Source organism: Aedes albopictus, chromosome 2 (assembly GCF_035046485.1).
Source record: "Aedes albopictus strain Foshan chromosome 2, AalbF5, whole genome shotgun sequence".
Lineage (NCBI taxonomy): Eukaryota > Metazoa > Arthropoda > Insecta > Diptera > Culicidae > Aedes > Aedes albopictus.
Genome location: NC_085137.1, coordinates 479,689,722 through 479,701,930, shown reverse-complemented (window position 1 = coordinate 479,701,930; position 12,209 = coordinate 479,689,722). Strand labels below are relative to the sequence as shown.

Here is a 12,209-nt window from a genome sequence, read left to right as displayed (position 1 = left end):
TGATACTTCATACGACGTTATAAAATGAAATATTTTCTCACGACGAACAGAGTAGTATCGTTAACACCACACAAAAATACTAAATGTGTTCTTCCTTTAATCGTTAATAGGCTTTAATATATCTTATTACAGCAATCTTGAGACCATGGGCCTGTAGCATAATGAAAATTTTACTAATAATATTAGTCTTGTAGCTTGTAACTTGTAATATCCTGTTGCATAAAAATCCTACAAGTACAAATTACAAGTCTAATATTATTAGTTGGTTGGACTAATACTACATACTAGTAGAATTTACAAGTGTCTGTTGCATAAACAAACTACAAGTATAAAATATTAGTACTTTTGATTACAAGTCGCAAGGGTCTTGTAAAATAATTTACAAGTTAATTTAAATTACTGCAAAAGTTATATTTAGTTTGAAATACATTGATTTATCATTTTGATGAACTCGAAAGATATTATTTATCTATCATTTCAACCTTAATTCTAGTTTTCGACGATTAATTTTAGCAATATGTATTAGAAATTCATTGAGAGAAAATTGCGTTGATGTGCACGTAATTTTGTATACAACATATCATTTCTGCTGAGTCTCTCAAGTTCTCCAAAGTATCTACAATACCCATCTTTGATTTGTGGTTCTTGGTGAAGTTATGTATTATTGTCACTGCATCAATTCGAAGGCGCGTGAAGCACACGTGTAGTTGCAGATTCGTTTGATACCCCGCATAGTAAAATACAATTTGTGTTAATCTCCAAACAGTATGTCTCCTTTATCTGTTACTGTTACTGTTCCTCGAACAGGTGCTTTTCTGTTAAATCTATGAAACTCTAAGCATTCGATCATAAGGAACGGTCTATGTAACGCATATCCAGTTGTAACAGTATGTTATATTGTGCAGAAGTTGTCGAATAATATAGCGATGAAAGGTCAAGAGACATGGTGGCAATATATAATAACCTTTTCTCAAACAGTTTGTAATTTTATTTGCGCACATGTGCATTTCAATGTATGTCACTTGAATTCAACAGTTTGCCAAATAGTAACTTACATTGGTGTCTGTACCGCGATCGAACTTTGCAGTTTTCATTTAGTAGAAAAAAAAACAATTTTTTTCGTCTGCAAGCTGGTGAAAACTTGCCTCGATAAACAGTTCGAAGCGCTTGGAGCGGTCTGGATGAAACAAGGGTAAGTTTTGCATTACTTATTAATTTGTTTTCCGAGCTATATTTCAAAGGATGCAAATTAATTTTCAGAATTCTTGAAGTCAACTACAGAAACCTGGATCCGGCCTGACTACGTCTGCAGAAGAGTAGGAAGTAGCGAAGGATTTGTTCTGCAGCGGCGGAAAGTGAGTGTCCCTTTCGATTAGAAATTCGCTCCCACCGGAGGAAGATCCAGTTCTATAATCGCCATGGTGCTACCGAGCCCAGTATGGGGCATTGAATTTGTAAATAAAAAAATCCGATGAAAGCCTAATGACTTTTTGTTTGAACGGTTCAAATAGAGCAGAACCATTTATCATAAGCTTAAATTACCATGGAAAACCATAAATCAATAATAACTCATACAGTGCACGTTATTCTTCTAGATTTATTGTTAAACTGTTCTCTAACCATATGCTAGTCAGTGAACTGTGTGAAAAACTGGATAATATAATGACCATATCCTTTACTGTATTGCGAAAAATTTGTTCGAGAAAACGAGCAATTTTTTATGGTAACCAATCTTAACCACCTATTCCACATACTGTAATTTGGCGGATTACCATTTGTCAAAGTGGCGAATCTGTACATGGGATGGTTATCTTACTGTTATCTCGGACAGTCTGAGAAAAGGTTGAATGTCAATTGCTAATAGTCATCTACAGTATGAGAAACGTTGCACTTACAGTTTGTGATTATGCGGGACATTTGAATCAATTGTTTTTGTTGCGCATCATTGAGCTAATTAAGAGTTAAAATATACACTAATCCGAATCGAGTTTCGACATATAAAAGTAGGTAAAGCTCATTATCGCATCCCAGGTCACTTAGGATTTTAACAAGAAGCATAATACCTGTTGCTAAATCTATATCCATTGTTTTTAACCGGTACTTTTGTAACTTTGAGAAATTTTTCCAAAATCTAGGTACTTTGTTCAGCATATTCACTAATGTTTTTCCATGTTTGGGTGTGTAAATTTGTCATTTGTATTTATATTGTCTTTGACGCTATGATCGTCTATTTGTCTATGAAAAAGCCATAATAAATTAAAAAAAAAAAAAACTCATAATAATCAATAATAGTAAAATGATAAAAAATGTGTTACTTTTTTTGGAAATTGTAAAAAAATTGTTAGAGCGGCCGAAAATGATCCAAACCACACATGCTTTTCTTCATGTATGGTATAGATAGAGAATGCAAAACTTCGTAATCGATGAAGTTATGTCGGATAGCAGAGTAAATGAAACAATCGTGTTTCTCTGACAAGTGACACTCTCAAAATGAATCTTTATTCTACTGGTACTGAATACAATGGTATTAGTGAAATATAAGAAAACTGATATACACTGAAACAAACTGTTACTTCGTTGTCACACTAATGATAATACAGTCGGAACCCGCTCGTTGAGCCACAACCTTCACCCAACTAACGAATTCGATTCGCTAGTTGGGTGAAGTGACAGCAGCACAAGGGGCATGCGCATTGTTTTTTTTTTAAATCATATTTAGGTTGGAAGCAAAAAGGAAAATTTTTCAATTTGTTTCACATTTAAAGCAAAACTGATACGTTTTGCAAGACACATATATGGCCAATGCGAGAAATAATTATTTTCACCCATTTTTAGTCGGTGAAGTGAAAATATAGATGTTTATGAAACCACCCGGACCAAAAGCAAGCACAAAACGCTTTCAATGATCGACAAAATAAAGATTACCGATGTTTTGCATTTGTTTCGAAGTAATTGTACATATTCTTTTTTTTTAAGAAATATGAAATAGAAATTATTTTCGATTATCAGTAAAGTTTAAGAAACTAAAAATTCATTAGCTCGCCCCTCGGAATTACAGATTGGTTGTCATGTTCAGTTTGACATTGAATTATGACATCCAGGTACTTTTTAGTTGGCTGACAGCTCAACTAACGGGGCCCCAACTAAAAAGTCACCCAACTATTAAGCCCCCAACCAGCGGAGTCATGACTGTACATAGTGCCCAACAAGTTATTTTTCAACAAACATTCTGTTAACTTTTTTCATTTTTCTTTCGGATGTTACTCGAAAAATGCAGAAAATAAGCAAACAACTGCCATTTCAAATTAATAGTGAACTGTCGGATGAATTTTGACAGGTAAATGAACCAAAATAACTTGCATTTTCATGGTCACTAATATTACAAGTGCTAATAATACTAGTGGAAAACCGAACCTTTATGCAACACAAATTATTAGCACTTGTAATATTAGTACTTGTAGCTTGTAACTTGTAGCTAATATTATTAGCCCGATTATGCTACAGGGCCCAGAAGTAGAAAATCTTTGGATATCAAAGTTAAACTGTAATAACATTGAGGTGAGAAACTGAAATTTTCATGAGAAAGATCCAAAAAGTGCCCATTTTTTGAAGACTTTTGAAGCATTGATAAACGTTCAAAAGTTAATTCGATTCGATTCACTGGTTTCCGAGATATTACAGTTCTAAAACTAGTTGACGAAAAATAGTGTTTAACGAGAGCGGGTTTTCTTCTTCATCTTCTTTATGGCTTTACGTCCTCATTGAGCACTTCCACGTGTTCATTGAGCATTTCCACAGTTATTGTCGGGCCGCCACCAAACCGGACTTCGCACAATCAAGTCGCGACGCGACCCAACTCGCGACGTTTTTTAATCATGTCAAAAGTAGTGCGCATCCTTCCCGTTGTTGTCAACAGCACAGCGCACTAGATGCTAAACAGTTGCGACAGAATATGGCAATTTTTGATTGAATGTCTGTCTTGATTCCAACCGGATAGACAATATTAATTGAAGGATTTTCTTTGCCTGTCATTGCACGAATTCCTATATTGTGAGGGAAGTACAATGATACACTATGCCCAGAGCGTCGAGAAAATTTTCCCGACCGGAGCGGGAATCGAACCCGCTATAGAAATAGAGCATTTGGAATAATAAAAAAAAATAGGTTCAGGTAACGTAAAAAAAATGAGCCTAACAATTTCCTAGAGTGTAACTGTGCATACGAAATCCCGCTCCAACGCATACGATTGATGGTGAGCGAGCATTCGAAATCCAGCTCTCCATTGAGCGCCGGTGGATGGCAAGAAAGAGACGACTGACATTTGGAAGAAGGGAAGAAAGAGAATGATGATAGGGTTGTTGATTGAGCAAATCGGAAAAGAAAATCAGTTTTGAGAATGAAGTTGTGAAGTGATGTTGTGTTTAGTGGTGTGTTGAGTAATAAATGAAAAAATAATAATTGAATGCTTGTGTTCTTTTAATTGAATTTCACGATGATTTCCGACATCCGCCATCTCCGGATTGGCGATCTTTAGCCTTAACCACTAGACTAGCTGAAGACCTCAGTTTTAGAGCGGATCTAGCTTCGCGAAAGATTAACTAATTGAAAATAAATTTGTAGCAGTTATGCACATATAATAATAGGTTGACAAACTGTCAAAATTTGAAAATTGTTGATGCTCTCTATGACAAATTACAGCTCGTTGAAATTTTTTCTGAGAGAAAAAAGTTGCATATCCCAATTTATTTTCCTCCTGGAATTCCTTTGGGGAACACTCCTGCAATTGTTTCAGGAATTTTTCCTAGTATTCTTTCAGGGATACCTTCTAGAATTCTTTCAGTGATTCTTTCTGAAATTCTTTCAGGGATCCCTTCTGGCATTACTTAGGGGATCCTTCCAAGAATTCTACCGAGGCATCTTCCTGGCATTCTTTCGGGGATTCCTCCTACAATTCCTTCGGAGATTTCTTCTGGACTTCATACTGTGATTCCTCTTGGAATTCCTTCGGGGATTCCTCCTGGAATTCCTTAGAGGGTTCTACCTGGAATTCCTTCGGGGATTTCTCCTGGAAATCCATCAGGAATTCTGCCAGGAGTTCTTTCGGGGCTGCTCCTGGAATTCCTTCGGAGACTTCTCCTGAAATTCCATCGAGGATTCCTCCTGGAAATCCTTCGGGGATTCCTCCTGGAATTTCTTCGGGGATTCCTCTTCTACATCTATCGATGATTGCTCCTGAAAACCCCTCGAATTTCTTTTAGGAATTCCTTTGGAGATTACTGCTGAAATTATTTCGTATATTTCTCCTGGAAATCCATCGAGGATTCCTCCTGGAATTCCTTTAGGATTCTTCCTGGAATTTCTTCAGAGATAACTTCGGAATTCCTGTGGAATTATTTCGGGGATTTCACCTAGAATTCTTTGCGGAATACCTCTAAAATCCCAATCAGGGACTTCTTCAGAGGTTTCTGCAGGGATCTCTCTTAAGAGAGATTCTTGAACCACCAGAGGTTCCTGCAGAAATTTGATCAGAGTTTCATACAACACAGTTCAGGAATAGTCCAGTTTCCCCTTAATAAAGGTCTCAAAATGATGACATTTCGTCAATTTTTATCCGTTTGTTTTGAAGTTGCCTTCAATCGATTATAATTTGGTGTAAATTTATTACACTCAAGTGGCCATGCAATATCCGGAACCATTCCGGGGATATTCTGGATTGTGCTGGGGCCAGGGGGTTGCCATAATAACTAAATGTTATTATTTCGTGTGTTACTGTGTTTGAACCATCGATTTTCAGCGAAATTTTTGTTGCGAACAGTGACACACAACTGCTGCGATAACCAGATTTGAATAAGTTGACCCATTCGGATCACCGTGACAGGTTCCGCCGGGCCTCATTGGGGACACTTCTGGTATTCTACCTAAACATGCCGTGCGACATATCAATCTTCGAGATTTCGAACGACTGAGCCAGAAACGATAGACTGAAGTTTGTATCAACTAATATGGCCACCCCAGAACATCTAGCACAGGTTCCACGGGGACATTTATGGTTTGCAATCAAAACATGCCGTGCGACGTATTAATCTTCATAATTTCGAAAGAATGTGGCAGAAAAGATAGACAGAAGTACCGTGGGATATCCTAATTTCGCGCGGGTCCAAATTTCGCTCACTGATAATATTTGGAGATCATAATTAAAAAACTAATTGTGCAATTGTTCAAATTTCACTTTAACTATACTGTCAAAAGTTAAATTTAGATTTTACTTTAGATCCCACAACTCTCCGCTGTGCCCAGTTCTAAACGCATCACGTTGGGAAGGGAACAGCTCGCTGACGTAGAGCAGGATTTGGGTTAAAAATGATTAAATTACAATTAATCACTTTCTTTGAAAATGAATGTTTATTATTACAAGATGACTCCTCCCTCTATCTGATGCATATTGCTTTGTTTGTTGTTACCGATTATTGATTGTTACTTCGGGCTGTTCGGGCTCGTTTTGGAAGTTGACCATCAATGCTAATTTCTTTTCCCGATCAGCCTTAAAAGCTGTGTAGTGTCGGTAGCGGTTGTCTCAATTGGCTAAGGATAACACTACGGACCGCCTGATCCAGTGGTAAGATTCCACTAAACAGGTGACCCCTAATTCATGGTGTTATGCGGAGCCTGTGGAGAATTAGGGCGTCCTCTACAATATTTTGCCCTTACTGCGCTAACCGGAGCAATGGTGCAGTGGACCTTGTGTTTCTCCGAGATAGTTGCCCTTCTTAAGTCGCAAATTTGAGGCTTAATAAGGGCAGGATATTCAAATGTTGTAAATTAGCTTACATTACCACCTAGGATGTGGGTTCGCTTAATGCGTATTCGCCATTTGCGTTTTTCAATCGACACCGATTTGGTTTGTTGTTGATGTTTTCTTTTTGTGAAGAGTTTAAACCTGTCTAGTTTGGTTAGTGGCAACAACTAGGAAGCCTCAGATCATTTTTCAGCGAAAAAAGCGTGCGTAGCCAAAGCGGCTTCGTTCATTTTCGTAGGGTAACTTCTGTATAAGTTACCTAGTGAACCCAGTTTTGCTTCTTTCATTATAAATAGAAGTGTCGTGCCTCGAGCACGCTATATCTTAGAATAACGTTAACAGCATGTTTCAACCTTTCCTTATGAATGTCTTCAAGCAAGCTCTTGTTTTCAGCATCTTTTCGCTGATATTTGGCAGTATTGCTACGATGATTATATCATCTGAAGAAGCTCAAACATTAATTTGAGATGCTTCAGTTTGATGGAATACCTAAGTCTTAGGTACAGTTCATGAATAACTTAACATAGAACTACCGTGAGGTCGCCATTCACCGCTCATGCTCCATTCACCGCTCATTTTGGGTCAATCATACACAAATGTTCAAATGTTAGTAAAGTATCGTAACAAAAGTGAATGTAACATGCTGCCACAATAAAAAACTTTCATTTCACCAAGTATTTATATGGGTGTACCTGAAATCACGTTCTCAAAAAATATTTCTCACACTGCGCTGCAGGACAACATGGGAACTGTTCAGGGCAAGCAGTGGAAAAAATATCCAACAGGTAAAACCCGTTAAAGATTCCATTTTGACAAAACAGGATGAACTGAACGTCATGAATCATCAATACATTGGTAAATAAAAGTTATTCTGTTTTTATAAATTAATAGTTTCTGTGATTCCATGAAAAAATAATCCAGTGAGCGGTGATTGGATCCATTATGAGCGGTGAATGGATGCATGAGCGGTAATAGGAACCAAGAGATTACACATTTGAATTTTTATTTTTTCGGCTGTAAACATATTTTACAATCGTTTTATATTTTTTCTATAAAAACAATATCATTGTTGAGTTGTTAACGTAAATTAAAGTGCAATATTCGCAAACTTCGATTTTTAATGTCATATACTTTACGAAAATGCCGTTAAATGAGCGGTGAATGGCGACCTCACGGTACACATAGCCCAACTCTGCATGAACAGAATTTGTCATGAGTTGATTGATTGGCATGTGTCAGATGAGAAGTCTCCATTTGACCTTTTGAGTGTTCCTTCGCAAAACTTTGCGTATTCAGGCGTCCCTGCCTAACAAACTTGGGAACCTGTACTAATTTGTTGCGACCATATTTGGTTGATTGATTTGTCTTTATTTAAGACTTTCAGCTCTTGGCTGGTTCGTCTCTTTCGCAGCGCACATTTTTTTACTTGCTACTCCAAGAGAGTTTTATTGTGGGTTTGTTACTACAACGCCCTCCATTGTCGTATACCATAGTTAACTATTGCTTTGAAATAAGCTTGTCCTGCTGTGGTCTATGCGGACCGCAAGAGATATTCCTAAATGGAACTCTTACCTATTCAAGTTCAGAATATCTTCGGATAAACCAGTATTTTATACAGCTACAAATCTCTAGCTTTTGCCTCGAAGATTGTAGATATAGAATCGATTTAGTGGGCCCTAAAAAGCTCTGCTTAGATACTTTAAATCTTCAGGAGCAAATGGGGGTTTGTTCTATTTTTCTCCAGAGGGATTTGAGTATTTCAAACATGTTTTCAACACTTGTAGTTGTCTGGTATTTTCAGGGCGAGAAATTACGTGCGTGCGTTGTATAAAAGAGTAATGAGTTTTAGATTTATGTGGTTACCTCGTTTTTTATGGAATGCTTGTCGATTTTCACATCTGTGATGTTCGTCTGGCTAACATGCCTATTCATGTAAACTCATATGGCTCCCAATTTTCATTACCTTTTCTAAACGCATCACGTTGGGAAGGGAACAGCTCGCTAACGTAGTGCGGTGTTTGGGTTAAAATTGATCCTAATGCACAAGGAGGGCTAAGTTTGAAAATTAGAGACGATTCGAATTATCGTTACAATTCATCACATTTTTTGAAAATGTGTGATTTTTACAGGATAACTCTTCTATATGATGTATAATACTTTGTTTGTTGTTGCCGATTATTGATTCTTACTGATTAAATGGCTAAGAGGAAATCACTATATCAAATCTCTACTTTATATGATTCGACATACTTGAGTTATGTAAAATTTGGTTCATCATAATCGAATTTTTGACCGTAATATGTAATTACCTATAAGTATATCTTTTATAAAGCAATACAACGCAGAGTTCAGTAGAAAAAAGAGGAAATGAATGAAGCTCGTAGAATACTTATTGTAAAAGCTAGATAAAACACGATTTTTTGTAGCTATATCTTAAAAACACAAGAAAATTAAACAAAATAATACGCAGTATAATAAACAGGGAGACATCACTGTTCATCGAAACTGATACAATTGGGAACCACTGCTCAAGGTGCTGCTGGCATGCGAGAAAATATTTAGCAAATTTTTCCTTTGTAACAGCACAAAACGGTCCACTTCTACGTTCAAAACGCGGCGGCTCAGCTTCTGCCCCCATAGTCAATGTGTTTCAACTGTAATTTGCACAGCATGCACCACAATCCGTCCATCCGTAACATCCGAAATCCTAGAAAACTTTTCTCCGCCGCGGAGCTCTTTCTTCCTGCACAGGCACAAACACCGCAAAATCGATCACAGCAAACGCGACGACGAGCAACAGTGATTCACGACACAGAGCAGCTAGGGGGCGGCTCGGAAACGGTGACGGTTCTACCTTGTCCCGCTGTTGCTGCTGCTTCGACCGGAACACGTTCCGTCGTCGTCTTCGTTCGATTGCAACCACAAAAACTCGAGAAAGAAAATTCACTTTTTTCACCTCTTTCACTGGCTGCAGCTAGCTTTCGAACCGTCGTCGATGGATTGCGGGGGGATCGCTCTCCTGTGTGTCTTTTTCCCGACCGTGTGGATTTTATTTTTTTCGCTTGTACTTTTGCTGCGCTACTGTACTATCGAATAATGTAATGATGATGGCGAGCTAAAAACTGACTGACTGGCTGCAAAAACTGACACAAGGTTTGTCCGTCGTCCGTCCGTCCGTGTTTCACTTCGCAGTTTGATGAGAGAAAGATCTCGCGGTGAAAGACGCACACACACTTCTCGACATCGTGTCAGTTTTGCGTTAGTATGCGTGAGATAAGCTGTCAAAATATTCGTTGCTCTTTTGCGATCGATGCGACACCTGGATGGATTGCAAACAAACAATATTTCAAGCATAATTTTTCAAATCGACGTATCTAACTTTTTCACTGATCTGAGTAAATTCATGGTCAATGTTGACGACCATTTCACTAAAATAGTTATTTTAAATACTTTGTAAGAAACAAAACCTACTCATTACATATCATTTTCACAATGAATTTTGACAAACATACACATACACCGGGTTGGTTAGAGATACGTCATGCCAGATACGCCGCTTTTGTATGGTGCCAGTTTGGTGTATCTGTTACTTTTGATTTTGGCTAGATACGTCGTTTGGTTTTCTCATATATCAAAACGGTGTATCTATCAGTAAAGAAGTAAACATCAAAATAGTTAGATACGTCGTTTCGAAAAATATGCTTAGTTAAACAAATTAAGCAATAAATCATCAAACAGTGATGTGGATTCTTCAATTTGCTTTATGAATCATGCATGCAGCAGTAAACCCGGATTTGTTTACATTCTCGAGTTACGTCGGATTGAAAAGTTATGCTTGATTTGTACACCGAGAAAAAAATATCCTCAACCTCTGAGCTGACCCAACTCGGAAATCGATTTATTTTTTTGATTTCTTACTCAGTAAGTTGCTCCTAACAGTGGGACAACTAATTTAAAACGAAGAGTGAAAAATTTTCACTCAGTGACTGAGTTGAAGTTACTCAGAAATAGAAAAATCTTTTCCTATGTTTTTTTTTCTTCCCGGTGCAGTTACTGAGTAGAATTTTTTTTCTCGGTGTTCCACATTGCATGACAGCGCCACCTATGAAAAATATCCAAGACGGAAACCATTTTCAATTTCAAACTCTTTGAACTAGCCCCACTGGGAACATTTTAAATTTGACAGATCGCTGATGGCAAGCTGTCATCATTAAATTAATCATCATTGCTGTTCTGATTGGATGCAAAAGAAAAAGTTTCAGGGCGGAGGAGTAATATTTTGCTGCATTTTGTTATCACTAAACAATTTTAATTTTGCTCTGTGATTCAGGGACTGAGCAGTTTGATTGCATCCTCAGAGCCAGTCCTCAATCACTCTCGACTAGTGGTGAGTATTCAATTCATGGTTTTCGTAGCCAAGTTCGTTTATTTACTCCGCGAAACTTTCAGATTGGAAAATCTCAAATTGGATCTCTCGCGACACTGAGACCGAATTTCGGTATAATTCCGCCCGTGTAATCCAACAAAACGCCCCATTTCCATTCTCAAAAGCAATCATGCTGGTGCTAGTGTTGGGCGATCTACACATTCCGCAGCGATGCAGTAGTTTGCCGGCCAAATTCAAGAAGCTACTCGTTCCGGGCCGAATCCATCACATCCTGTGCACCGGAAACCTGTGCAGCAAGGAGTCATTCGACTATCTGAAAACATTGGCCAACGATGTGCACATCGTGCGGGGCGACTTCGACGAAAACATGAACTATCCGGAGCAGAAGGTCGTAACGGTGGGCCAGTTCCGGGTGGGGTTGACTCACGGCCATCAGGTGGTTCCGTGGGGCGATCCGGAAGCCTTAGCTCTGATCCAGCGGCAGTTGGATGTGGATATACTGATCTCCGGGCATACCCACAAGTTCGAGGCGTACGAACACGAGAACAAGTTCTACATCAATCCGGGTTCGGCCACGGGGTCTTACTCGGCTCTGGACTCGGCCGTAATTCCTTCTTTCGTTTTGATGGACATTCAGAGCACGACGGTCGTCACGTACGTCTATCAGCTCGTTGGGGACGATGTCAAGGTGGAGCGGATTGAGTATAAGAAAAATTGAAGCCTTTATGATCTATGTATATATTATTATTGAACTATGTTACTGTATTTGACCTAATACGCCAAGAATAAACGATGGATTATAACTGATACAATGATACGAATGATTGGCCGCTTGATCTGATATGGTCTTTAAAATTGCAATAATGCATCAAGTATGAAGAATTTGTTTTCTTGCTTTCTACAATCAATTTATATACAGTCGAGACTCTTATAAGATCACTGGTCGGGGGGCGCAATAGGAAACCGCTTAATAGGAGACTAAGACAAGGACTAAGAGCTTATGGGATTTCGGCATTTTGGGGGTGT

The 12,209-nt window shown here is 38.3% G+C and overlaps 2 protein-coding genes across 10 annotated transcripts in view; one reads left to right on the top strand and one right to left on the bottom strand.

Moving 5' to 3' along the window:
• LOC109413961 (serine/threonine-protein phosphatase 6 regulatory subunit 3) overlaps positions 1-10,001 on the bottom strand; it is a 50,624-nt gene extending 40,623 nt beyond the window's left edge. For 3 of the 9 annotated variants that reach the window (XM_062854098.1, XM_019687695.3, XM_062854099.1), the window contains exon 1: positions 9,651-10,001. The gene's annotated coding sequence lies outside the window, so the exon portion shown is untranslated. The remainder of the gene's footprint in view (positions 1-9,650) is intronic. The other 6 variants (XM_029870721.2, XM_029870727.2, XM_029870722.2 and 3 more) reach the window with 5 other exon arrangements.
• Positions 10,002-11,021: 1,020 nt separating this feature from the next.
• Positions 11,022-11,995, top strand: LOC109413993 (vacuolar protein sorting-associated protein 29). Its single transcript, XM_019687720.3, has 2 exons — positions 11,022-11,183; positions 11,246-11,995. Exon 2 carries the CDS (start codon positions 11,353-11,355, stop codon positions 11,899-11,901), a length of 549 nt encoding a protein of 182 aa, XP_019543265.1. The 5' UTR covers positions 11,022-11,183; positions 11,246-11,352; the 3' UTR covers positions 11,902-11,995.
• Positions 11,996-12,209: the final 214 nt, after the last annotated feature.